This window comes from Anarhichas minor, unplaced genomic scaffold, assembly GCF_050575085.1.
Source record: "Anarhichas minor isolate MPS153535 unplaced genomic scaffold, ASM5057508v1 ptg000002l, whole genome shotgun sequence".
Lineage (NCBI taxonomy): Eukaryota > Metazoa > Chordata > Actinopteri > Perciformes > Anarhichadidae > Anarhichas > Anarhichas minor.
The window spans coordinates 219,252-247,016 of record NW_027466448.1 but is presented as its reverse complement, the minus strand read 5'-3'; the positions used below and the strand labels follow the sequence as shown (position 1 = coordinate 247,016).

Sequence of the window (27,765 nt, the reverse complement as noted above, 5' to 3'; positions counted from 1 at the left end):
TGATGGTTAACGTTAAACTTTATTTACACTCTGATGGTTAACATTAAACTTTATTTACACTCTGATGGTTAACGGTAAACTGGAATTAATGAGGTTCACAACCATGAAGGGGATCAGTACGGTCCGTTACACCACCAGTTTCCACTCATTTTGATCAGATTTTATGAGAATTTTAAGTTAGTGTGCACTTGTTAAAGTAATAACAAGTGCACTAGATAAAGTAATTCTGTATCACAATGTCTATATGATTTCATCACGATATGATTCCATTGAAAGACGATAAGTTATCATACGGAATCATCGCCCAGCCCGACAATCCATATAACATGTTAATATGCTCTAAATAATTAGTCAGATGATCACAAAAGTTATTAGGATTCATCCTCTGGGTACCTTGAATAGTTGTATCAAATTTCATGACAAATCCATCTAATATTTGTCAAGACTCAGGAGGACGGGGACATTAAGACGGTTTCAGTGAGCTTCCTGCTAGAAGTTAACGTGAAAGAAATCATTTGTAACAGAAAGCAGCGATGTCTTTTAATGTAGTTATCTAAAATCTATTCTGTAACGAGTAACTACTCACATGATTTGATCAGCCTCCAGCACATTATGTAAGCCAATTGATCGTGGCATCTCTCTGTCTCTCTCTCTCTCTCTCTCTCTCTCTCTCTCTCTCTCTCCTTCCAGCTGAAGAACAAGTTCATGAAGAAGATTCCTCGTGATGCCGAAGCTTCCAACGTCTTGATCGGTGAGGTGGATTTTTTGGACAAACCCTTCGTCTCCTTCGTGCGTTTGGCTCAGGCCACGACTCTGGGGGGCCTCACCGAGGTCCCTGTGCCAACCAGGTGAGTGTGTCTTATGTGTCCTCTTTAATCTCTCACAGAGTGTGTGACTACCTTTACATGCACCAATTATCCCTAAATACGTCAAAGTGAACATCGGGAGCTAACGGATGTTTTTATCACGTCTAAATACGTCAAAGTGAACATCGGGAGCTAACGGATGTTTTTATCACGTCTAAATACGTCAAAGTGAACATCGGGAGCTAACGGATGTTTCCTCAGCGTGTTCCAGAGGTGGAGGACTTGTTGGACCTCTTTCATTCCTTCAAACAGCTTCTAAAATGTATTTGTTCATATCCAGAAACCTGTTGATGTCCAAGTCCTTCATGATGTTTCTCCTTCTGTTCTTCTGGACGTCATCTCTACTCCAGCTTTACTAACTGTTGGCTGGTTGATTGGTGTTCGACGCACAGAGAGAGAGAGAGACGTAAAAAACCTCTCTTGAGACTCTGATAGTAGATGAGCTGTATACATGTCCAAAGAATAATCCTAGAACCTGAACAATATCAACATATCACACATGTTCTAGTCTGAAAATGATCCATTCGGAACCACTTCAAATTCAAAATATTATCATATTCTGAATAAAAGTGGAAACAGAGTGTGCATGTAAACGTCGTCTCTGTCTCTTTGCGTTTAATCGTCTCTTAACCTTCTGTTCTGGCAGGTTCCTCTTCATCTTGCTGGGCCCACATGGCAAAGCCAAGTCCTACAATGAGATCGGCCGAGCTATCGCTACGCTCATGGTGGACGACGTAAGTGTGACGGCCACTGTCCCGCCACCGATGGACCGAACTCATTCGCACATGACATATGATTTTAAATCTTCTTCACTTCCTGTCAGCTGTTCAGTGACGTCGCCTACAAAGCCAGGGACCGCGAAGACCTGATTGCGGGAGTGGACGAGTTTCTGGACGAGGTGATCGTCCTTCCTCCAGGGGAATGGGACCCCAAAATACGCATCGAACCTCCCAAGAAGGTTCCATCGGCAGAAATGAGGCATGTACACTTAACCATACTTAACCATATTTAAACTTGTAGAAAGAGATTATTTTTGACCGCTTGGGGGAAGCAGAAACAAGTTGATATGTTTAACTTGTTAGCAAATTGTTTCTTTTTTCTACATCCAGCAGAAGTACGTCCAATATTCTCTCTTTTTGCTCCGTTTTTGGTCTCCTCCACCTCCTGATAAAAATGTCTCTTTAGCTGCTAAATGCTCCACTATGTTCGGCAGTTAGTCTCTCCATGTGTCAGGTAGTAAACAGTGATTTTTTATTGATTATAGCCACTTAAATGTCCACGTCTCCAAAACTACAAATACTTCAAGTCAGCCGTGTCCTTCTCCGTGTTTCCCGCAGGAAGTCGGTGCTGAACCTGAACGAGTTGGGTCAGATGAACGGCTCGGCCGGTGGCGCCGCTGGAGGAGAAGACGAGGAGTTTCCGGCTCCACATGAGCTCGGAGAGGAGCTGAAATTCACTGGGAGGTGAGAAAAGGACTATATCATATATCCCAGCGTCCATTTTTAATCCAGGTTCTGTAACTAGAGATGCTCCGATCGATCAGCCCGCTGGAATCGGACGATTTTCATCTTCATTGGCCGACTATGTGCCTATCAGATTAACACACATGCATAACACGATGATGCGATCGACAGTTTGGAAGGTCTCTTTCTGACGATGTGCTCGACCTGGTTCTGATAGATTTGGAGGTGGATTGTGGCTCGACATCAAACGGAAGATCCCGTGGTTCTGCAGCGACATCTACGATGGCTTCCATATCCAGTCCATCTCTGCCGTGCTCTTCATCTACCTGGGCTGCATCACCAACGCCATCACCTTCGGAGGACTGTTGGGGGACGCCACCGACAACTACCAGGTCTTTTTATCAAAGAAAAAACTAAAGTGCCCAGCCGGCGTCTCATCTGACAGAGTGTGACGTCAGGTTGATTGACGTCTCTCTTTCTCTTTTCAAAGGGAGTGATGGAGAGTTTCCTCGGCACCGCTCTAGCAGGGACCGTCTTCTGTGTTTTCGGGGGGCAGCCTCTCATCATCCTCAGTTCAACTGGACCCATTCTCATCTTTGAGAAACTGCTTTATGAATTCACCAAGTAAGTAAAGGCACGGACATGTGAACAGTAAAAACACATATGAGGTGGTGTGAGCACTTTCTTTGCTTCAAACTAGTGAAGTTACATAAAGATGGCATATGGTGACATCAACACTCTGTCTCAACAGGAGCAATGAGATCGACTACATGGAGCTGCGTCTGTGGATCGGCCTTCACTCGTGTCTCCAGTGTTTCGTGCTGGTGCTCTCGGACGCCAGCTACATCATCAAGTACATGACCCGTTTCACAGAGGAGGGCTTCTCCAGCCTCATCTCCTTCATATTCATCTCTGACGCCATTAAGAAGATGGTGGGTGACATTTGAAGGCGGGACTAAAACACCAAAATATTCAGAAGGAATATAACAGCTGTTTTGTTTTTCACAGGTAGGAACCTGGAAGTATTACCCAATCAACCGCGGCTTCAAGCCTGATTACGTCACCTCCTACAGGTGTGAATGCATCGCACCAGACCAGGGTGAGTCTTCAAACTTTTACTTTTTTCTCACTATGAACCAAAGTTCATAAGTGGCGACTGTAGAAACTGAATGATTCGGTAAATGAAACATTTGAGCTGAATTTGGTTTGTTTTTGGGAGTGAGGTGAGAAGATGCATCTGTTTAATGTCTAGTGGAGCAACGGATCATGAAACTCACGGTTCGGATCAGCACAAAAGAAAAAAGGGAGCAAATAGAACTGCTGTTTCCCCCTGCTTGTCTTTATGCTAAGCTAGGCTAGCCACGTCCTGGATGTGAGAAATGTGAGAATTTTCACTCTAAAAAGCAAATGCATGAATTCCCTGTTTTTTTTAATGACACAAAATGTTTTATGTATTTTTTGGTACTTTAAATCATCGTCAACATGATTTAGGAAATGAACAGGAAACATTAATACTGTGTGTTTAATATTTGAATGTAATTAGTTGCACATATTTGGTGTTTACTCTGATGATGTGCGTATCTCGTCTGTTTCTGCCTCATTTTTGGATGCTGTCTGACAAAGTGAGTATGTGGACACTGGATTCAGTATTTCTCTCTGGCTAGAATGTAACATGCTAAGTTTAGCTCAGGACTGTGCATGTGTACTGTGTTTGACGCACATATTAACAAACCTACGACAAAATAGTCTTTTGTGTAAAACAACCAAAACTAACCAACGTTGGCAGAATATTGTGTGGTCACGGTGACTCTTTCACAGTAATATTATATTTGGGAATGAACTTTTGGGATCCTCTGTAAGCTGCAGACTTTTCAGAGGCAGAATTTCCCGCCTGCAGAGATCATCTGATCCACAAGATTTGAAGAAATATTCCTTTAACACCAAACATCTGAATATTTTAGAGCATTCCTTCATGTCCTTATGGATTTTCTCTTATATATTCTTTAATTAATCCTGATGACTTCATATCAAACACTACACTGGGTTATTATTACCCATCATTCATTGTGTCCCCTCTTGTGCTCCTCAGCTCTGGCCTTCAATGTTTCAGCTCCAGCCTCAGACGACAACATGACTCTGCTGGTAAGTGACAAAAGACCGGAAACCTGTCTCACCGGAACCTTTCCTTTTCCTCTGGAAGGGAAAAGACAGAAGTCACTGAGATGCAGCTCCAGTTTATTTTGAGGGATTTGAAACAGTTTGTTGTGATTTCACGATGACTCAAGCTTTACTGGACAGAAACTCATATTTAAGAAGCATCTCAGGTTAGGAAATCAGTCTTAACGAGGGAGAAAAAATGTCTTAATTACACATTTTTGCTCCAACTTTGAGGCGCAGAAGTAAAAGTATTTTATCAGCTCTCTTAATTTAGGAGCTGCGTCTTTTGTCAGCTGACATTTAGGAAAACCACAGAGGTGTCCTGACCAGTTCAGAGCGGACAGCAGCTGGTGTTCAGGCAGAGATATCAGTCAGGAGATCATTTAAAGGTGTTCTGGTGCTTTGTGTCGTGAGCAGGAACTCTTTCTTCTGAAGCCGACGTCGAAGGGAAACTTAAGCTGAGTAACTTTGATGATTCTGGCAGAACCAACAATTTCAGAAGTAATAAATGAAAACTTTGATCGATCTTGTGCACAACTTCACGCAGGATTAACTGAAGCCGGAAGTCATTTATATAAAGACTTTAAGACTTTGTTTCTTGATTTACAAACTTACAGAACCAAAACGTCTTGAGCTGAACTCGTGCCAGCAGCTAAAGCATTTAAGGAAAGACGCCCTAAAAGCATCTCAGGAAACCTTGAACTGGAGTACAGAAACCCAGGGAAAGAAACACAGATCCTCCTGAAACACACCAGTACCTCTTCCTCATATCGTGATTCGTTTCTCAATATAAAGAAGTCTCTTTCTTCTGTTATCGCTTCTCTTTTCTCTCTTTCATTTCTTCCTCCACTCCCGAACCCGTCCTTCATTTTTTGTCCTTCTCTGTCTTCACCCCCCCCCCCCCCCCCTTGTCCTGTCTTCTGTAGTTTAACTTGACCGGCCTGGACTGGAGTCAGCTGAGTAAGAAAGAGTGCATGAAGTTCGGCGGTATGCTGGTGGGCAACTCCTGTAAGTATGTTCCTGACCTGGCCCTCATGTCCTTCATCCTCTTCTTCGGCACCTACTCCATGACCGTTTCTCTCAAGAAGTTCAAGTTCAGCCGCTACTTCCCGACAAAGGTGAGACTCCTCCTAATACTTCCCAGCATGCTGTTATTGACTCCCTGCAAGTCCACCTGCATGTGACACGCTCGACTCCTTTAGTAAAGAACGAGAGCAGCTCAGTTTAAAGGAGGCGGCTGGAGAAACTCCTTGTTTTTCTTATTGACATTGTGTGTGAGTGTTAGCTTCAAATGCTAGTTAGCAGTAAATATAAAGTCCTCAATTCCACGTGTCGCAATGTGTACGTGTGTATCAATTCACACTCAAAATAGTCCCAACAAATGCACTATTTATAAGTAATATTTGCTAAAAGCTACAGTTTTCTTCAGATGATGAAAATAATCTAGAAAACCATCAGCTTTTTCCTTCAAAGCTGCTGAATATCTGCACCAGATATCAGCAGCTTTTATTTAAGAATATGGCGATTGCAGCTTCATCCCGTCCGTCTCCTTATCCAAACCTCTACCCAAAAAAACCTTTTATATCCGTACCAGCATGTCCTCCCCCATGTTCCCCCATGTTCCCCCATGTTCCCCCATGTTCCCCCATGTTCTCCCATGTTCTCCCATGTCCTCCCCCATGTTCTCCCATGTCCTCCCATGTTCTCTCCCATGTTCCCCCATGTCCTCCCATGTTCCCCCATGTCCTCCCATGTCCTCCCATGTTCTCCCATGTTCTCCCATGTCCTCCCATGTTCCCCCATGTTCCCCCATGTTCTCCCATGTTCTCCCATGTCCTCCCCCATGTTCTCCCATGTCCTCCCATGTTCTCTCCCATGTTCCCCCATGTCCTCCCATGTCCTCCCATGTCCTCCCATGTTCTCCCATGTCCTCCCATGTTCTCCCATGTCCTCCCATGTTCTCCCATGTTCCCCCATGTCCTCCATGTTCTCCCATGTCCTCCCATGTTCTCCCATGTCCTCCCATGTCCTCCCATGTTCTCTCCCATGTTCCCCCATGTCCTCCCATGTTCTCTCCCATGTTCCCCCATGTCCTCCCATGTTCTCTCCCATGTTCTCCCATGTCCTCCCATGTTCTCTCCCATGTTCCCCCATGTCCTCCCATGTTCTCTCCCATGTTCCCCCATGTCCTCCATGTCCTCCCATGTTCTCCCATGTCCTCCCCCATGTTCCCCCATGTTCCCCCATGTTCTCCCATGTTCCCCCATGTCCTCCCCCATGTTCTCCCCCATGTCCTCCCATGTTCTCCCATGTCCTCCCCCATGTTCTCCCATGTCCTCCCATGTTCTCTCCCATGTTCCCCCATGTCCTCCCATGTCCTCCCATGTCCTCCCATGTCCTCCCATGTTCTCCCATGTCCTCCCATGTTCTCCATGTTCTCCCATGTCCTCCCATGTTCTCCCATGTCCTCCCATGTCCTCCCATGTTCTCTCCCATGTTCCCCCATGTCCTCCCATGTTCTCTCCCATGTTCTCCCATGTCCTCCCATGTTCTCTCCCATGTTCCCCCATGTCCTCCCATGTTCTCTCCCATGTTCCCCCATGTCCTCCATGTTCTCCCATGTTCTCCCATGTCCTCCCCCATGTTCCCCCATGTTCCCCCATGTTCTCCCATGTTCCCCCATGTCCTCCCCCATGTTCTCCCCCATGTCCTCCCATGTTCTCCCATGTTCTCCCATGTTCTCCTCTGCTCTCCCTGAATGTGCTCCAGCTCCGTTCCCTGATCAGTGATTTCTCCATCATCATCTCCATCCTGGTCTTCTGTGGGTTGGATCACCTGATGGAGCTGGACACCCCCAAACTGCACGTGCCCACTGAGATCAAGGTCCACTTTTCCCTAAATACCTCTTTTTACCTTCCCCCGAACTGTGTTTTACGTCCCTGCGTGGAAGTATTTCTTTCCCAGAGGAAGTTTTCATGGATTTCTAATCAGTCGTTTGGTTTATAAATGATTAATATCTCTTTTTTTCTATCTTCATTTCCTCATGTACGCACCTTTTTCTTGTACTTTTGCGTATATTTGTCTCCCCTCCTCTCCGTCGTACTACTCCTCTCCCCCTCCTCCCTTTTGTCTCAGCTGAGGAAGCTAATCAGTGATTTTGCCATCTTCATGTCAATCATGTCCTTTGTGGGTCTGGATATGTTGATGGGGTTAGAAACACCCAAACTAATCGTTCCAACTGAGTTCAAGGTATTTGATTTCTCACTTTAATCTGTGTTTGGATGAGTGACCGCTGCATGTGTGACCGCTGCATGCGTGACCGCTGCATGCGTGACCGCTGCACGAGTGACCGCTGCACGAGTGACCGCTGCACGTGTGACCGCTGCACGAGTGACCTCTGCACGTGTGACCGCTGCACGCGTGACCGCTGCACGAGTGACCTCTGCACGTGTGACCGCTGCACGCGTGACCGCTGCACGAGTGACCTCTGCACGTGTGACCGCTGCACGCTTGACCGCTGCACGAGTGACCTCTGCACGTGTGACCGCTGCCTGTGTGACCTCTTCACGAGTGACCGCTGCATGTGTGACCGCTGCCTGTGTGACCGCTGCCTGTGTGACCTCTGCACGAGTGACCGCTGCCTGTGTGACCTCTTCACGTGTGACCGCTGCCTGTGTGACCTCTGCACGAGTGACCGCTGCACGTGTGACCGCTGCCTGTGTGACCTCTGCACGAGTGACCGCTGCACGTGTGACCGCTGCCTGTGTGACCTCTGCACGAGTGGCTGCTGCACGTGTGGCCGCTGCACGCTTGACCGCTGCACGGGTGACCGCTGCACGCTTGACCGCTGCACGCGTGACCGCTGCACGAGTGACCGCTGCACGCGTGACCTCTGCACGCGTGACCGCTGCACGCGTGACCGCTGCACGAGTGACCGCTGCACGCGTGACCGCTGCACGCGTGACCGCTGCACGAGTGACCGCTGCACGAGTGACCGCTGCACGCGTGACCGCTGCACGAGTGACCGCTGCACGAGTGACCGCTGCACGAGTGACCGCTGCACGAGTGACCGCTGCACGCGTGACCGCTGCACGCGTGACCGCTGCACGAGTGACCGCTGCACGAGTGACCGCTGCACGCGTGACCGCTGCACGAGTGACCGCTGCACGCGTGACCGCTGCACGCGTGACCGCTGCACGCGTGACCGCTGCACGAGTGACCGCTGCACGAGTGACCGCTGCACGCGTGACCGCTGCACGAGTGACCGCTGTGGTGGTGGAAGTACAACCTTTAAGTGGAGCATTTTCTGCTGCTTTATATTTCTACTCCACTACATTTCAGAGTAATTAAAGATAGAACATTTAAAAATGTACAATAATATATGATAAACAAACAAGCAAAGAGTACGTTAAGACAAGTATGTTACTAAAGTGATTGTGTATTTAAACAGTCTGCAGTGGAACCTTCTTTCCATTGATCATCTCACGACCCCTCAGAGTTATCTGGTGACCCTCAAGAGGGCCCCGACCCCTACTTTGAGAACCACTGGACTAAACTACCTGACCGTGTATAAAGAGGAGCGGTTACAGCAGTAACATGCTGCTCTAACGCTGATGCTTCAGCAATAAGATGTTACGTTTATTAATCAGCTGCAGAGCCGAACAAGTACTTTTACTTTGATACTTTAAGTACTTTTAGCTGATAATACTTCTGTAGTTTTACTTAAGATTTTTAGTTGTAAAGGAGTATTTTTACATTGTTGTAGTGATGCTTTTGATCTGAATACCTCTTCCACCTCTGCATGCTGTTGTGTTTCAGTTGCATCATTATCAATAAAAGATTTGTGCACTCACCTTTTTTACCTGTACTGTATATTCATTTGTTATTGTCGTGTGTGTGCGTGTGTGTGTGTGTGTGCGTGTGTGTGTGTGTGTGTGTGCGTGTGTGTGTGTGCGTGTGTGTGTGTGTACAGCCCACGCGTCCTGACCGTGGCTGGTTGGTGATGCCGTTCGGTAAGAACCCCTGGTGGTGGTACGTGGCCAGCTCCGTCCCGGCTCTGCTGGTCACCATCCTCATCTTCATGGACCAGCAGATCAGCGCCGTCATCGTCAACCGCAAAGAAAACAAGCTGAAGGTAAAGTAACCGTCATAAACACCGGCTTCTTTTACTTTAAGCCTGACTCTAATATAGGCCTGCTAATACAGGCCTGGTACCCTGTGTAGTTGAGATGAATATCTAATCATTATGTGTGTTTCCTCTTCCTGTCTGGCAGAAAGGCTGTGGCTACCACTTGGACCTGTTCTGGGTGGGTGTGCTGATGGCCGCCTGCTCCTTCATGGGTCTGCCCTGGTACGTAGCGGCTACCGTCATCTCCATCGCTCACATCGACTCTCTGAGGATGGAGAGCGAGTCCAGCGCCCCCGGAGAGCAGCCACAGTTCCTCGGAGTCAGGTAAGACAGTACTGACACTGTGTGTGTGTGTGTGTGTGTGTGTGTGTGTGTGTGTGAATCCTTTCCGCTGTGTTTAATACTGAATGAATCTTTATTTGTAGGGAGCAGAGGTTGACGGGCATTCTGGTGTTTGTTCTGACTGGACTCTCAATTTTCCTCGCTCCAGTTCTTCAGGTATGTTCGTAGACACGTGAACATGGCCGATTGTGTGATGTTTCTTTAACACTTACTTTAATGCTGTATTTTAACTGCTGTTGTGTTTTGCTCAGTACATCCCCATGCCAGTCCTGTATGGAGTGTTCCTTTACATGGGCGTGGCCTCCCTGAGTGGCATCCAGGTAGAGACTATATCACGTTCATGCGTATATCCATGTGTTACTTATGTTATCCATAAGAAATGTTCCTGCACAGAATAACAGAGGTAGAGATCAAACAGGAGAATAGTTGTGGAACACGTTCTGTCTCTTTGTGTTCCAGTTCTGGGAGCGTATCAAGCTGTACCTCATGCCGCCCAAACACCAGCCAGACTTCTCCTTCCTGCGTCACGTCCCTCTGAGACGCGTCCATCTCTTCACCCTCGTCCAGATCATCTGTCTGGCCGTCCTCTGGGTCCTGAAGTCCACCTTCCTGGCCATCATCTTCCCAGTGATGGTGAGTGTGTTACCCTCTGTGGTATTAATCAGGGTATCATTCTTATAAGATCAAAAATCACTTTTTTAATTTTAATTAGTTGATTGACAGAAAATTAATTGGAAACTATTTTGATAATTGCTGCTTTTACATGGATGCATAACTACTAATAATCGAATGCTAGAATATATAATAGTAGACGTTTTTTTTACTTTCAGTACTTGTAACAGAGTATTTTTCCAGTGTAGTACCTGAAGTACATCCTCCTCCCTCTGTGCGTATAGATTCTGGGTCTGTTGGTCGTGAGGAAGCTGCTGGATCTGATGTTCTCACAACACGACTTGGCCTGGCTGGACGACATCCTGCCGGACAAAGACCAGAAGAAGAAGGAGGATGACAAGACGAAGAAGAAGGACAAGAAGAAGGCGGCAGAGCCAGAGAGCGATGAGGAGGTGAGGGAGACGTTGACAAATGTACACAAACATCTGCCTGCCAAACACACACAGCTACTGTCATCTGTTTCCTCTGTAGTTACTGTGTATTTAAACGTGTGTCACTCCATCTGGTGTTAGTTGTGTCGATCCTGGTTTGTTGTCTCTGACTAACACTGTACGTTTCTCCTCTCTGTCCCACAGTGTTGCTGAAAAGGCACAACACTTACTCCAGTCTTTCTGTCCATCCATCCTCCTCTTACACGCGTCTGTCTAGCTCTCCCACTGTTGTTCACATGATTGTGACTGAAGGATAAGGCCGGTGCTTAGCTATATCCAATGAAAAGACGAACAAATAAACGATGTTTAAGGTCACACCAGAAAGTGAAATGAATCCTTGTGTCCTCTCGAAGTCCTGAAGTTTAAATCTGTGAGAAAAGAAAGAAAGATGGATCACAAACATGTTGTGGTTAAACAGAATTTAAAGCTATGAAACTGAAAGTGTGGCGTCTCTTCCTGTACTACGCTGAATCTAAGCTTCACATCTCCTCACATGTTATTTAGACTTAAAGTTATTGTCATTATTTTTTGGACACAAAGCATCTGCGAATCTTCTGATATTGAATTCTCAAGTAACTCCTCTTTTTAATATATTTGTATTTCAATTTTTATCTTATTTCTTTGCGTTTCTGTTTGTTTTTAACCTTCTGTCAGTTTTCTTTTATTATTTTTGTCCTTTTTGCTCTTTTGTTTGTAAAACAAACATGTTAATTTCATTGAACTTATATGTAAACTTGAAAACTAATAAACAGAATTTAAAAAGAAGGTGGATCACAAATATATATTTTCATTTTTACAAAACAATCCTCAGTAATTTCCTGAAACAGCTGGTCACTGTCCTGTTTACCAAACAGACGGGAGGACATAGTGTATGTGTAGGGACCATTGTTAGCGGTGGTTTAATCCACATTTAGGGAAAAGTGTCTGTGGGTTTGAGTTCAAATGAACTACAGAGTGTGTGTGTGTGTGTGTGTGTGTGTGTAATGTGTGGATGAAGTGTGGCTCATTGATGTGTTTTCAATGGACCACTGTGGCTCAGAGGAAGAAGCTGTTTGATGATAACAAAAATAAAGGATACATGGAGTCTTATTCTTTAAAATCCCAGTTTGTCCCGCATGCCGACCTCTTCGTCTTTTTGTCCCTCAGCCCAACAGCCCTGTCCCCCCTCCAGTGAAGATTCCCGTGGAGGCCCCAGAGCCCCACACAGAGCCCCACACAGAGCCACTCCCCATCCATGTTAACCCTCCCACCAAAAACCGAACCTCTGATTGTGAGTGAGTAAGCCGACCCTCTCCTCCATCTCTTGTTGTGTCAGTTTAAATGTTTGATACCATTTATTGAATGTGATGGATGAAGCGCTAATAGAGCTTTTTGTTGCTCTTGATGATCATTGAGAGCTTTCACATTGACTACTTTTACGAGCGCACAAGAATATCATTTTTTATAATTACATCGGCATTTTACACTGTCACTTTTTTAATAACATTTTTACTATGACTTTTTATTACATACAAAATATGACTTATGACAACATAATTGTATTTTTTTATGATTTATTATACAATGACTTTCATGAATATACTATTCATTTTTTATGATGTTCAATGTCTTATTACTACCAATTCTACTGTCACGTTTTATGTCATACTGTACAGTGATTCTTTGTATGTGATTTTTTGTTATAACATAGTCATACATTTTTTTAGTAAGTATGCCAAAAACTGTAATAGCATGTCAAAAAATTGTATGAAAAGGTCTTAGCACGTCGACACGTTATACTATGACTTTTTTCGACATGCTATACTATGACTTTGTAAGTCATAGTATAGCATGTCGAAAAAGTTACAGTATAGCATGTTGAAAAAAGTCATAGTATAGCATGTTGAAAAAAGTCATAGTATAGCATGTTGAAAAAAGTCATAGTATAGCATGTCGAAAAAAGTCACAGTATAGCATGTTGAAAAAAGTCATAGTATAGCATGTCGAAAAAAGTCACAGTATAGCATGTTGAAAAAAGTCATAGTATAGCATGTTGAAAAAAGTCATAGTATAGCATGTCGAAAAAAGTCACAGTATAGCATGTTGAAAAAAGTCATAGTATAGCATGTCGAAAAAAGTCAAAGTATAACATGTCGAAAAAAGTCACAGTATAGCATGTTGAAAAAAGTCATAGTATAGCATGTTGAAAAAAGTCAGTATAGCATGTCGAAAAAAGTCACAGTATAACATGTCGAAAAAAGTCACAGTATAACATGTCGAAAAAAGTCACAGTATAACATGTCGAAAAAAGTCACAGTATAGCATGTCGAAAAAAGTCACAGTATAGCATGTCGAAAAAAGTCACAGTATAGCATGTCGAAAAAAGTCAAAGTATAACATGTCGTAAAAAGTCAGTATAGCGTGTCGAAAAAAGTCACAGTATAACATGTCGAAAAAAGTCACAGTATAACATGTCGAAAAAAGTCACAGTATAGCATGTCGAAAAAAGTCAAAGTATAACATGTCGTAAAAAGTCAGTATAGCATGTCGAAAAAAGTCACAGTATAACATGTCGAAAAAAGTCACAGTATAGCATGTCGAAAAAAGTCACAGTATAACATGTCGTAAAAAGTCACAGTATAACATGTCGAAAAAAGTCACAGTATAGCATGTAGAAAAAAGTCACAGTATAACATGTCGAAAAAAGTCACAGTATAGCATGTCGAAAAAAGTCACAGTATAGCATGTCGAAAAAAGTCAAAGTATAACATGTCGTAAAAAGTCAGTATAGCATGTCGAAAAAAGTCACAGTATAACATGTCGAAAAAAGTCACAGTATAACATGTCGAAAAAAGTCACAGTATAGCATGTCGAAAAAAGTCAAAGTATAACATGTCGTAAAAAGTCAGTATAGCATGTCGAAAAAAGTCACAGTATAACATGTCGAAAAAAGTCACAGTATAGCATGTCGAAAAAAGTCACAGTATAGCATGTCGAAAAAAGTCAAAGTATAACATGTCGTAAAAAGTCAGTATAGCATGTCGAAAAAAGTCACAGTATAGCATGTCGAAAAAAGTCATAGTATAACATGTCGAAAAAAGTCACAGTATAGCATGTCGAAAAAAGTCACAGTATAGCATGTCGAAAAAAGTCACAGTATAGCATGTCGAAAAAAGTCAAAGTATAACATGTCGTAAAAAGTCAGTATAGCATGTCGAAAAAAGTCACAGTATAACATGTCGAAAAAAGTCACAGTATAACATGTCGAAAAAAGTCACAGTATAGCATGTCGAAAAAAGTCAAAGTATAACATGTCGTAAAAAGTCAGTATAGCATGTCGAAAAAAGTCACAGTATAACATGTCGAAAAAAGTCACAGTATAGCATGTCGAAAAAAGTCACAGTATAACATGTCGAAAAAAGTCACAGTATAACATGTCGTAAAAAGTCACAGTATAACATGTCGAAAAAAGTCACAGTATAACATGTCGAAAAAAGTCACAGTATAGCATGTCGTAAAAAGTCACAGTATAACATGTCGTAAAAAGTCACAGTATAGCATGTCGAAAAAAGTCACAGTATAGCATGTCGAAAAAAGTCATAGTATAACATGTCGAAAAAAGTCACAGTATAGCATGGCGAAAAAAGTCACAGTATAGCATGTCGAAAAAAGTCACAGTATAGCATGTCGAAAAAAGTCAAAGTATAGCATGTCGTAAAAAGTCAGTATAGCATGTCGAAAAAAGTCACAGTATAACATGTCGAAAAAAGTCACAGTATAACATGTCGAAAAAAGTCACAGTATAGCATGTCGAAAAAAGTCAAAGTATAACATGTCGTAAAAAGTCAGTATAGCATGTCGAAAAAAGTCACAGTATAACATGTCGAAAAAAGTCACAGTATAGCATGTCGAAAAAAGTCACAGTATAACATGTCGTAAAAAGTCACAGTATAACATGTCGAAAAAAGTCACAGTATAACATGTCGAAAAAAGTCACAGTATAGCATGTCGTAAAAAGTCACAGTATAACATGTCGTAAAAAGTCACAGTATAGCATGTCGAAAAAAGTCACAGTATAGCATGTCGAAAAAAGTCACAGTATAGCATGTCGAAAAAAGTCACAGTATAGCATGTCGAAAAAAGTCACAGTATAGCATGTCGAAAAAAGTCAAAGTATAACATGTCGTAAAAAGTCAGTATAGCATGTCGAAAAAAGTCACAGTATAACATGTCGAAAAAAGTCACAGTATAACATGTCGAAAAAAGTCAGTATAGCATGTCGAAAAAAGTCACAGTATAACATGTCGAAAAAAGTCACAGTATAGCATGTCGAAAAAAGTCACAGTATAGTATGTCGAAAAAAGTCAAAGTATAACATGTCGTAAAAAGTCAGTATAGCATGTCGAAAAAAGTCACAGTATAACATGTCGAAAAAAGTCACAGTATAGCATGTCGAAAAAAGTCACAGTATAACATGTCGAAAAAAGTCACAGTATAACATGTCGTAAAAAGTCACAGTATAACATGTCGAAAAAAGTCACAGTATAACATGTCGAAAAAAGTCACAGTATAGCATGTCGTAAAAAGTCACAGTATAACATGTCGTAAAAAGTCACAGTATAGCATGTCGAAAAAAGTCACAGTATAGCATGTCGAAAAAAGTCATAGTATAACATGTCGAAAAAAGTCACAGTATAGCATGTCGAAAAAAGTCACAGTATAGCATGTCGAAAAAAGTCACAGTATAGCATGTCGAAAAAAGTCAAAGTATAACATGTCGTAAAAAGTCAGTATAGCATGTCGAAAAAAGTCACAGTATAACATGTCGAAAAAAGTCACAGTATAACATGTCGAAAAAAGTCACAGTATAGCATGTCGAAAAAAGTCAAAGTATAACATGTAGTAAAAAGTCAGTATAGCATGTCGAAAAAAGTCACAGTATAACATGTCGAAAAAAGTCACAGTATAGCATGTCGAAAAAAGTCACAGTATAACATGTCGAAAAAAGTCACAGTATAGCATGTCGAAAAAAGTCACAGTATAACATGTCGTAAAAAGTCACAGTATAACATGTCGAAAAAAGTCACAGTATAACATGTCGAAAAAAGTCACAGTATAGCATGTCGTAAAAAGTCACAGTATAACATGTCGTAAAAAGTCACAGTATAACATGTCGAAAAAAGTCACAGTATAACATGTCGTAAAAAGTCACAGTATAGCATGTCGAAAAAAGTCACAGTATAGCATGTCGAAAAAAGTCACAGTATAGCATGTCGAAAAAAGTCACAGTATAGCATGTCGAAAAAAGTCACAGTATAACATGTCGAAAAAAGTCACAGTATAGCATGTCGAAAAAAGTCACAGTATAGCATGTCGAAAAAAGTCACAGTATAACATGTCGAAAAAAGTCACAGTATAGCATGTCGAAAAAAGTCACAGTATAACATGTCGAAAAAAGTCACAGTATAACATGTCGTAAAAAGTCACAGTATAACATGTCGTAAAAAGTCACAGTATAGCATGTCGAAAAAAGTCACAGTATAGCATGTCGAAAAAAGTCACAGTATAGCATGTCGAAAAAAGTCACAGTATAGCATGTCGAAAAAAGTCACAGTATAGCATGTCGAAAAAAGTCACAGTATAGCATGTCGAAAAAAGTCAAAGTATAACATGTCGTAAAAAGTCAGTATAGCATGTCGAAAAAAGTCACAGTATAACATGTCGAAAAAAGTCACAGTATAACATGTCGTAAAAAGTCACAGTATAACATGTCGAAAAAAGTCACAGTATAACATGTCGAAAAAAGTCACAGTATAGCATGTCGAAAAAAGTCAAAGTATAACATGTCGTAAAAAGTCAGTATAGCATGTCGAAAAAAGTCACAGTATAACATGTCGAAAAAAGTCACAGTATAGCATGTCGAAAAAAGTCAAAGTATAACATGTCGTAAAAAGTCAGTATAGCATGTCGAAAAAAGTCACAGTATAACATGTCGGAAAAAGTCACAGTATAGCATGTCGAAAAAAGTCACAGTATAACATGTCGTAAAAAGTCACAGTATAACATGTCGAAAAAAGTCACAGTATAACATGTCGAAAAAAGTCACAGTATAGCATGTCGTAAAAAGTCACAGTATAACATGTCGTAAAAAGTCACAGTATAGCATGTCGAAAAAAGTCACAGTATAGCATGTCGAAAAAAGTCACAGTATAGCATGTCGAAAAAAGTCACAGTATAGCATGTCGAAAAAAGTCACAGTATAGCATGTCGAAAAAAGTCACAGTATAGCATGTCGAAAAAAGTCAAAGTATAACATGTCGTAAAAAGTCAGTATAGCATGTCGAAAAAAGTCACAGTATAACATGTCGAAAAAAGTCACAGTATAACATGTCGAAAAAAGTCACAGTATAGCATGTCGAAAAAAGTCAAAGTATAACATGTCGTAAAAAGTCAGTATAGCATGTCGAAAAAAGTCACAGTATAACATGTCGAAAAAAGTCACAGTATAGCATGTCGAAAAAAGTCACAGTATAGTATGTCGAAAAAAGTCAAAGTATAACATGTCGTAAAAAGTCAGTATAGCATGTCGAAAAAAGTCACAGTATAACATGTCGAAAAAAGTCACAGTATAGCATGTCGAAAAAAGTCACAGTATAACATGTCGAAAAAAGTCACAGTATAACATGTCGTAAAAAGTCACAGTATAACATGTCGAAAAAAGTCACAGTATAACATGTCGAAAAAAGTCACAGTATAGCATGTCGTAAAAAGTCACAGTATAACATGTCGTAAAAAGTCACAGTATAGCATGTCGAAAAAAGTCACAGTATAGCATGTCGAAAAAAGTCATAGTATAACATGTCGAAAAAAGTCACAGTATAGCATGTCGAAAAAAGTCACAGTATAGCATGTCGAAAAAAGTCACAGTATAGCATGTCGAAAAAAGTCAAAGTATAACATGTCGTAAAAAGTCAGTATAGCATGTCGAAAAAAGTCACAGTATAACATGTCGAAAAAAGTCACAGTATAACATGTCGAAAAAAGTCACAGTATAGCATGTCGAAAAAAGTCAAAGTATAACATGTAGTAAAAAGTCAGTATAGCATGTCGAAAAAAGTCACAGTATAACATGTCGAAAAAAGTCACAGTATAGCATGTCGAAAAAAGTCACAGTATAACATGTCGAAAAAAGTCACAGTATAGCATGTCGAAAAAAGTCACAGTATAACATGTCGTAAAAAGTCACAGTATAACATGTCGAAAAAAGTCACAGTATAACATGTCGAAAAAAGTCACAGTATAGCATGTCGTAAAAAGTCACAGTATAACATGTCGTAAAAAGTCACAGTATAACATGTCGAAAAAAGTCACAGTATAACATGTCGTAAAAAGTCACAGTATAGCATGTCGAAAAAAGTCACAGTATAGCATGTCGAAAAAAGTCACAGTATAGCATGTCGAAAAAAGTCACAGTATAGCATGTCGAAAAAAGTCACAGTATAACATGTCGAAAAAAGTCACAGTATAGCATGTCGAAAAAAGTCACAGTATAGCATGTCGAAAAAAGTCACAGTATAACATGTCGAAAAAAGTCACAGTATAGCATGTCGAAAAAAGTCACAGTATAACATGTCGAAAAAAGTCACAGTATAACATGTCGTAAAAAGTCACAGTATAGCATGTCGAAAAAAGTCACAGTATAGCATGTCGAAAAAAGTCACAGTATAGCATGTCGAAAAAAGTCACAGTATAGCATGTCGAAAAAAGTCACAGTATAGCATGTCGTAAAAAGTCAAAGTATAACATGTCGTAAAAAGTCAGTATAGCATGTCGAAAAAAGTCACAGTATAGCATGTCGTAAAAAGTCACAGTATAACATGTCGTAAAAAGTCACAGTATAGCATGTCGAAAAAAGTCACAGTATAGCATGTCGAAAAAAGTCACAGTATAGCATGTCGAAAAAAGTCACAGTATAGCATGTCGAAAAAAGTCAAAGTATAACATGTCGTAAAAAGTCAGTATAGCATGTCGAAAAAAGTCACAGTATAACATGTCGAAAAAAGTCACAGTATAACATGTCGAAAAAAGTCACAGTATAGCATGTCGAAAAAAGTCAAAGTATAACATGTCGTAAAAAGTCAGTATAGCATGTCGAAAAAAGTCACAGTATAACATGTCGAAAAAAGTCACAGTATAGCATGTCGAAAAAAGTCACAGTATAGTATGTCGAAAAAAGTCAAAGTATAACATGTCGTAAAAAGTCAGTATAGCATGTCGAAAAAAGTCACAGTATAGCATGTCGAAAAAAGTCATAGTATAACATGTCGAAAAAAGTCACAGTATAGCATGTCGAAAAAAGTCACAGTATAGCATGTCGAAAAAAGTCACAGTATAGCATGTCGAAAAAAGTCACAGTATAACATGTCGAAAAAAGTCACAGTATAACATGTCGAAAAAAGTCACAGTATAGCATGTCGAAAAAAGTCAAAGTATAACATGTCGTAAAAAGTCAGTATAGCATGTCGAAAAAAGTCACGGTATAACATGTCGAAAAAAGTCACAGTATAGCATGTCGAAAAAAGTCACAGTATAACATGTCGAAAAAAGTCACAGTTTAACATGTCGTAAAAAGTCACAGTATAACATGTCGAAAAAAGTCACAGTATAACATGTCGAAAAAAGTCACAGTATAGCATGTCGTAAAAAGTCACAGTATAGCATGTCGTAAAAAGTCACAGTATAGCATGTCGAAAAAAGTCACAGTATAGCATGTCGAAAAAAGTCATAGTATAACATGTCGAAAAAAGTCACAGTATAGCATGTCGAAAAAAGTCACAGTATAGCATGTCGAAAAAAGTCACAGTATAGCATGTCGAAAAAAGTCAAAGTATAACATGTCGTAAAAAGTCAGTATAGCATGTCGAAAAAAGTCACAGTATAACATGTCGAAAAAAGTCACAGTATAACATGTCGAAAAAAGTCACAGTATAGCATGTCGAAAAAAGTCAAAGTATAACATGTCGTAAAAAGTCAGTATAGCATGTCGAAAAAAGTCACAGTATAACATGTCGAAAAAAGTCACAGTATAGCATGTCGAAAAAAGTCACAGTATAACATGTCGAAAAAAGTCACAGTATAACATGTCGTAAAAAGTCACAGTATAACATGTCGAAAAAAGTCACAGTATAGCATGTCGAAAAAAGTCACAGTATAGCATGTCGAAAAAAGTCACAGTATAGCATGTCGAAAAAAGTCACAGTATAGCATGTCGAAAAAAGTCAAAGTATAACATGTCGTAAAAAGTCAGTATAGCATGTCGAAAAAAGTCACAGTATAGCATGTCGAAAAAAGTCAGTATAGCATGTCGAAAAAAGTCACAGTATAACATGTCGTAAAAAGTCAGTATAGCATGTCGAAAAAAGTCACAGTATAACATGTCGAAAAAAGTCACAGTATAACATGTCGAAAAAAGTCAGTATAGCATGTCGAAAAAAGTCACAGTATAGCGTGTCGAAAAAAGTCACAGTATAGCATGTCGAAAAAAGTCACAGTATAACATGTCGAAAAAAGTCACAGTATAACATGTCGTAAAAAGTCACAGTATAACATGTCGAAAAAAGTCACAGTATAACATGTCGAAAAAAGTCACAGTATAACATGTCGAAAAAAGTCACAGTATAGCATGTCGAAAAAAGTCACAGTATAGCATGTCGTAAAAAGTCACAGTATAACATGTCGAAAAAAGTCACAGTATAGCATGTCGAAAAAAGTCACAGTATAACATGTCGTAAAAAGACTTTTTTAAAAAGACTACTTTTCGAAGTCATAGTATAACATAAAGTCATAGTATAGCATGTAATCAAAGAGTTAGTGTAGTCAGTCAAAACTATTTTAAAAGTCATAAAAGTGTAGAGATCATCAGTCCAGAGAAACCTGTAAAGATTAACAGCATGTTTTCATGAATCTTTTCTTTTTCTTTTTGGTTATCTTCATTATCTTTGTTTGCATTCATGTGTTTACCTGCCTGTGTATGCTGGTCTTTGTTTTGTGTTGTACATGTTCTCTTTATGTGTGTGTGTGTGTGTGTGTATGTGGTGTGTGTGTGTGTGCGTGTGTGTATGTGGTGTGTGTGTGTGTGTGTGCTTACAGGAGATGAACCCGTACTCCATAGTGACGTCCGATCAAAATGAATTAGACCGCAGGTACTGTGATCTGATCCTCACACAACACACTCTGTTCACTTGGGAGATTTAAACAGGACTTTTAATGTTGCGATGCCAGACTTCAGAGCAGCTTCTCTCCTCAGGCTGAGACTCTTAATTTACCCTCCACATACTGTGTATAGATTTGTTTGTGTAGCTAAATGAGACTACAAACTCCCCCTTTTGGACTACAACCTGAGGAACTACATTTTTTAACATTTTTGCAAATTGGCCACATTAAAATGATGTAGAATTGGTTCTAAGTCGTTCCTGTTTGCGTGTCGTCGTGGACGAACAGACGACTGTCAGTGGATTCATTTGATACTGAAGAAAACTTAAAACCGTGATGATTCTAAGGACTATTCGAATAATTCAATTTATTTTAGAAATAACAGTCACTCATTTCTTCCTCGACTTCAGAGTGAAAGCACATTAATCGAGCTCTTCAGGACCACGTTGTGTTTTTTAACTTCAGCACTTCAGCCTCTAAAGTTGTCCGTCCAACAGAGAACAGCCTCATTATTTGAATTATCTTATATTGCTTATGTTGCTTTTTAGACTAATATTTGTATGTCGCTCAAATATATTCAGATTGGATTCATCCTGAACAGAACAGACGTATGATCAACTAATCTGAATGCTGAAATAGCTTTTGAGTTGTAAAAAAGTACATTTCAAATTTCCCATCAGCCCCTTTGCTCTCTCTCACTTCCTGTCACTCTTTCCTCCACCTGTCAGAGTGAGAAGCTTGAGTTGTTGTTCTGCTTGATGAACAGCGCCCTCTAGTGTCTCAATGAAATACACCTTTTATATTTATTTATTGAGAAAATAAGTTCCAACAATCAAGGCCTCTTTACATGTCTCAAATTACAGCGATGTTTGGAATAAAAAATAACAAATAAAATAAAAGTACAAAAATAAATTAATAAAAGTAGGCTTTCTAAAATAAACAAAAGAAAACAACTTTGAATAAAACGTTATTAATTGTTAGTTATGCAACACGCTGCACCTTCAATGAGTCAGAGTATCTTTATCGTTAGACCTCAGTCCTCCCACTGTGAGTCAGTAAAGTGTGACCTGGTTCCACAGCATCACTCTGCACCTGAAGATCTCCTGCCCAGACTCACACAGATCCAGCCTCGCCGCCAGGGACGCTCAGACTCCATCACACCTGCTGCCTCCACGCCCCCCCGTTCCTCAGGTGAGCATCCAGGTGGACTCGGACTTCGAGGAGTCGGGTTTCTACTCCGGACGACGGCGTCGCTTCTATTCCCCTCAGGACCTGCTGCCTCCAGCCGCAACTCACAGAAGAGACCTTTATCAGAAACGACACGCTCACTTCGGTGATGAGACCATCCTGTAGACAGACAGACAGAGAGAGAGACAGAGAGAGAGAGACAGAGAGAGAGAGAGACAGAGAGAGAGACAGAGAGAGAGAGAGAGATGCAAAGTGTTGCACACCGATAAGAACTCATAATCTGCCTTTTATCTCCATTTTTATCTCCGTTTACGTCACATTTTCCAGAGGCGGGCCCAATTAGCATACAGCCACATGTATTATTCATCTCAGATCTGTGAGCTGCTTCCTGTAGTGACGATAAAAGCTGCAAAGAAACAGCCAAAAATGTGTTAATAATTAATAATAAATGCATGAAACTCACTCTCACACCATGTTATTGATCAGGATTTGTTCGTCGTTGCTTTTTCTTCTTCTGCATTTAAAGAATAATAAAGATTCACATGATGGTTTATGTGCGTTGTGGATGAAAAACCCTGAAAATGTAATAAAACATTTAAAATGTGTTCATGTTGGTTTATTTTGTGTAACTTAAAGTACATACTCATGTACTTGTTTTATTTAAATGCAACTTTATACTTCATCTAAGAAGGAATAGTCTGAATTCACATTTATCTGACGGCTTTAGTTAGTCAGATCATAATATGTCAATGATTTAGATATTTGTGTTTTCAGTGTGGTATTAGTACTTTTACTAATACTTCTTGGTTCAGAGAGCTGCACAGGTACAATAATCAGAGTGTGACGTTGTGCTCACTTGTCTGCACGTGAGTCTCGTGCACCGTGACGTCTTTAATCTGATCCAGGATCAACGTCTCTGCTGGTTCCGTCTGGTCCCAGAACAAGCACACCTCCAGAGCAGGAACAAGTCGAGCTGGGGGCTCGATGAGCATGTTAGCATGTAGCATGTTAGCCACACCCAGCATGCACCTGTTGGTGACGTAACATCGTAGGTTTTAAGGTTGACAGCAGTTTTCTTTCCTTTATTAAAAATGAATATACAGAAGTAAAATATGTAAATACAAGTAAAATTACAGAGTTTTAAAGATGCTCAAAAAAAGTACAAGTATATAAAAACAGCTTTTTTTAAACAGTAAAGTCAATTTAATTTGTTAAATTCAGATTCGGTTCCTGTACAAAGATTTATTTAAATTTGTCAACGTTTAAGTTCCAGATAATCTGGAATATCAGAGTACAGATGAACCAGCAAACAAATATAAATAAGTTTATTAATTATGCATTAATAAAATATTTAATGTTGTCAAAACCAAAGGTCACTAAGGAAATGTACTCAAACATTGAATAAGTACAATTCTGAGGTACTTTTACTTCATATTCCGCTACTTTAAACTTCCTCACTTGTACTTTGTTCTGCAGTATAAAAATGTAAGCAATATAAATAAGCTCCCTTTACCAGCTGCAACATTAAAGTAACACAATGCAGCTAATAAATATAATTTGTACTTAAAGTATATTTTGATGCTAACATTTATGTAATTATAAAGTATTGAACAGGACTTGTAACATAATGACAATGAACATGTGATGAAGAGAAGCCATTTTATTAGTTATGAACAACATTTAACAGCGTTTCTATCGAGGCTCTAAAGGTCAGAATAATAAACACTGAACTTTACTAAACTGAAACTTGTTCAATGATGGAGCAACAAACATGGATCCAACTTTATCAAATTTAACATTTAGTTTTGTATTTTCTGTTTTGAAGAGATTATGAAAATTACCTCAAATTTAGTTCTGGAAGCCAAAAACAGTAACTGAGCTAAAGCTGCAAAAACTCAAAGTGAAATTATTAAAAAGTAAACTTCAAAACAACCTTTATTGAAACTTTTTAAATGGAAGGAAAAAATAAAAGGAATGTCTGACAGCTGGAGCTCAGCGATTTTAACGCTGAAATAAATGTTGGCTGTTTTCCGAGACGTCTTCAAAAGCAGATTAGTTTCCTCCACGGAGACGCAGGACAAGATGGAGGGTGGACTCCTTCTGGATGTTGTAGTCAGAGAGGGTGCGGCCATCTTCCAGCTGTTTTCCAGCAAAGATGAGACGCTGCTGGTCTGGAGGGATGCCCTCTTTGTCCTGGATCTTGGCCTTGACGTTCTCAATGGTGTCACTGGCCTCCACCTCCAGGGTGATGGTCTTTCCGGTCAGGGTCTTCACGAAGATCTGCATGCCTCCACGGAGACGCAGGACAAGATGGAGGGTGGACTCCTTCTGGATGTTGTAGTCAGAGAGGGTGCGGCCATCTTCCAGCTGTTTTCCAGCAAAGATGAGACGCTGCTGGTCTGGAGGGATGCCCTCTTTGTCCTGGATCTTGGCCTTGACGTTCTCAATGGTGTCACTGGCCTCCACCTCCAGGGTGATGGTCTTTCCGGTCAGGGTCTTCACGAAGATCTGCATGCCTCCACGGAGACGCAGGACAAGATGGAGGGTGGACTCCTTCTGGATGTTGTAGTCAGAGAGGGTGCGGCCGTCTTCCAGCTGTTTTCCAGCAAAGATGAGACGCTGCTGGTCTGGAGGGATGCCCTCTTTATCCTGGATCTTGGCCTTGACGTTCTCAATGGTGTCACTGGCCTCCACCTCCAGGGTGATGGTCTTTCCGGTCAGGGTCTTCACGAAGATCTGCATGCCTCCACGGAGACGCAGGACAAGATGGAGGGTGGACTCCTTCTGGATGTTGTAGTCAGAGAGGGTGCGGCCGTCTTCCAGCTGTTTTCCAGCAAAGATGAGACGCTGTTGGTCTGGAGGGATGCCCTCTTTGTCCTGGATCTTGGCCTTGACGTTCTCAATGGTGTCACTGGCCTCCACCTCTAGGGTGATGGTCTTTCCGGTCAGGGTCTTCACAAAGATCTGCATTTTGACACTTGAGGGGAAAAGATGAAGTATTCAAAAAATGAACAAGTGTAGAAAACTAAACAGGTCCTTTAAAACACCCGATATATATTTATAGTTCAGACACAAAACAAAGAAAGGGCAACAGGCCATTATTTTGAGAACGAAATTAGCTAATGTTTGGCATGAACGCTTCTTTAAAAAAAAGGATGAAAAACTCATTGAAAGTCACTGAACTAGTAGTCAGATATAATAGAGTAAATAGCGTTCTTTACATGAGTTGTCACATTAATGGACATCCAACCAGTGTTTAGCTAGCAGTCAACGTTAGCAACTAGTTAGCTTACGTTACAGTTTACACTCGCCACTAATACTCAGTAAAATAAAAATACAACCGGCCGTAAGCTCACTTGATATAAGGACGTTATTACAGAAGCATACTTACATTTAGTAGCTTAGCAAACCAGTTGTTCCGGCTAACAGCTAATGAAGCTAACGGGCTAATGTTGCTAAGGTAATACCGGATGCAGCAATAAACTGTCGTCGTTCGACGTTGATGAGACCAAAGAGGTAAATTCAAATACGTTCTCTTTTTTAAAAAAGGTTAACGACTCGTACTTTCATTATTTAACTGACTGAATTAAAAGTTGAATTCTGAGTTCTGAGGCTTGGCAACGCTTCTTAGGCTAATTAGGCCGCGACTAGCTTAGTTAGCTTAGCTACATAAACCGCTGACGCACCACCAGCTTGCGGTTTATTCGTTACAAACCGCTAAATTACGGTAAAATAAACACACATAACATTTTATATTAAAGAACGGGCCTCGTTTGTGACATATACTGCTCAAAACCACGTACATATCGATTAAAATACTCACAAATAAATGGTTCCACCAGTGTCCGTTTCGCTTTCACTGGGTTCCGTCAGATATTATAACTTCCGGAGAGAAGCGGAAGTGTATTTATAGGGAACACGTCCAATATCCTTCCGAGGGCTCATCCGGTGGAACTATAAAAGATCAGTTATCTTAAAAGACGCTATTAATGGATTTGAAAAACACAATAAGACATAATTATTTTTGAAGGAGAGACAATAACAATTTTTAAGGGTGATAAATTGTGTTTTTTAATCCAGAGTGAGGGTGAATGGCTATTTCACTGCCTGCGCGGACGTATACTCAACATACACGTGAAGCCAGTTGGCAGCAGTGGTGAAACGTCACTGAGACAAATATTTTTCTTTTTAACTCTAATATATTTATTTTACAGCTTAAGTTACTTTAAATATTCATATTACAAAATGTAAATAAACGAATAAATGATGTTTACATAAGTCATATAATATATATTATTCTGTTATTATATTATTATGTTTTCACTGCTAAATCTATAACAACGTCGGTGTCCCGCTGACTTTTCATCTAGCGCCATCATACGGTCAATATATTAATTTGTCCAGAATTACAACCTTTTATTATGAGTTTTTTATGATAGGACATAAAACCCAGCCTCACTCAACATGTAAGTACTTTAACTGTGTATTAAAATACCTGTTAAATATCATAATTCTAGCATTTCATTCTGACATAAACTGGTGCAGTCCATTTGTATCTCTTAAAAACATATTGCCAAGTTAATCAGAATTAGTTTGTATTTCCATCACTACATGACAAAAAGAACATATTGATTTTGACCTTTTTTTCCTGCACCATCATCACTCTTTTATATTGTCAAACAAGCAGGATCTTCTGAGTCATTATTCATAAAATTGACTAAATAATTGACTGATTTTCCCAAAAGGAGGAAACCTATTGACTTGAGTGACCCCGTGACCCTTGTGTCATCCTCCATCACTGTTGTGTGTGTTCAACTAGTGACTAACAGGCTAATGGGCTTCAGTAGAGGGAGTCCTTCTTCTCTGTAAGTGCATATTCTCTCACCTGGTATTTTTTATATGAGCTGCTTGAAGCAAAAACATAGATTTTCTTAATAGCCAGCTTCAGTTTGAGGCTTTTTGGAGCCACGTTTTACTCTCGACGCATTGATAAGAAAAACACACGTGAGTGTCTGTGGTTGATATGCTGGTTATTGTAAGAACTCAGCAGTTTATTCATGTGTCTAAAAATCCCATCTGAGTAAAAGTACAGAAGTATTATCAGCAGTAAAAGTACTCGTTCTGCAGTAGAAGTATTATCACCTGATGTGTGATGTGACATTATTAGATATTTAATACTGCATCAGTGTTAGAGCAGCATGTTACTGTTGTAGATACTTTAACTACTTTATATACAGTCACATAGTTTAGTCCAGTGGTTCCCAACATAGAGTCAGGCCCCTCTAAAGGGTCACCAGATAAATCTGAGGGGTCGAGAGACAAATTTA

General features: G+C 40.4%; 2 protein-coding genes across 2 annotated transcripts in view; one reads left to right on the top strand and one right to left on the bottom strand.

The window, feature by feature from the left end:
* The window catches only part of slc4a5b (solute carrier family 4 member 5b), a 36,407-nt gene extending 13,804 nt beyond the window's left edge, over positions 1-22,603 (top strand). Inside the window, exons 8-27 of the mRNA XM_076089948.1 lie at positions 691-848; positions 1,513-1,600; positions 1,690-1,844; positions 2,204-2,329; positions 2,547-2,721; positions 2,820-2,953; positions 3,081-3,261; positions 3,338-3,428; positions 4,419-4,471; positions 5,413-5,604; positions 7,256-7,369; positions 7,622-7,735; positions 9,459-9,620; positions 9,760-9,938; positions 10,040-10,112; positions 10,208-10,276; positions 10,416-10,589; positions 10,853-11,020; positions 12,206-12,333; positions 22,330-22,603. Of these exons, the coding sequence (XP_075946063.1) occupies positions 691-848; positions 1,513-1,600; positions 1,690-1,844; positions 2,204-2,329; positions 2,547-2,721; positions 2,820-2,953; positions 3,081-3,261; positions 3,338-3,428; positions 4,419-4,471; positions 5,413-5,604; positions 7,256-7,369; positions 7,622-7,735; positions 9,459-9,620; positions 9,760-9,938; positions 10,040-10,112; positions 10,208-10,276; positions 10,416-10,589; positions 10,853-11,020; positions 12,206-12,333; positions 22,330-22,603 (2,808 nt within the window). The remainder of the gene's footprint in view (positions 1-690; positions 849-1,512; positions 1,601-1,689; positions 1,845-2,203; positions 2,330-2,546; positions 2,722-2,819; positions 2,954-3,080; positions 3,262-3,337; positions 3,429-4,418; positions 4,472-5,412; positions 5,605-7,255; positions 7,370-7,621; positions 7,736-9,458; positions 9,621-9,759; positions 9,939-10,039; positions 10,113-10,207; positions 10,277-10,415; positions 10,590-10,852; positions 11,021-12,205; positions 12,334-22,329) is intronic.
* A 1,480-nt stretch (positions 22,604-24,083) lies between these two features.
* Positions 24,084-26,356, bottom strand: ubc (ubiquitin C). The gene is made up of 2 exons (XM_076106313.1): positions 26,262-26,356; positions 24,084-25,415 (listed from the first exon to the last, which is right to left on the bottom strand). The coding sequence occupies exon 2, from the start codon at positions 25,406-25,408 to the stop codon at positions 24,491-24,493; it is 918 nt and encodes a 305-aa protein (XP_075962428.1). The 5' UTR covers positions 25,409-25,415; positions 26,262-26,356; the 3' UTR covers positions 24,084-24,490.
* Positions 26,357-27,765: the final 1,409 nt, after the last annotated feature.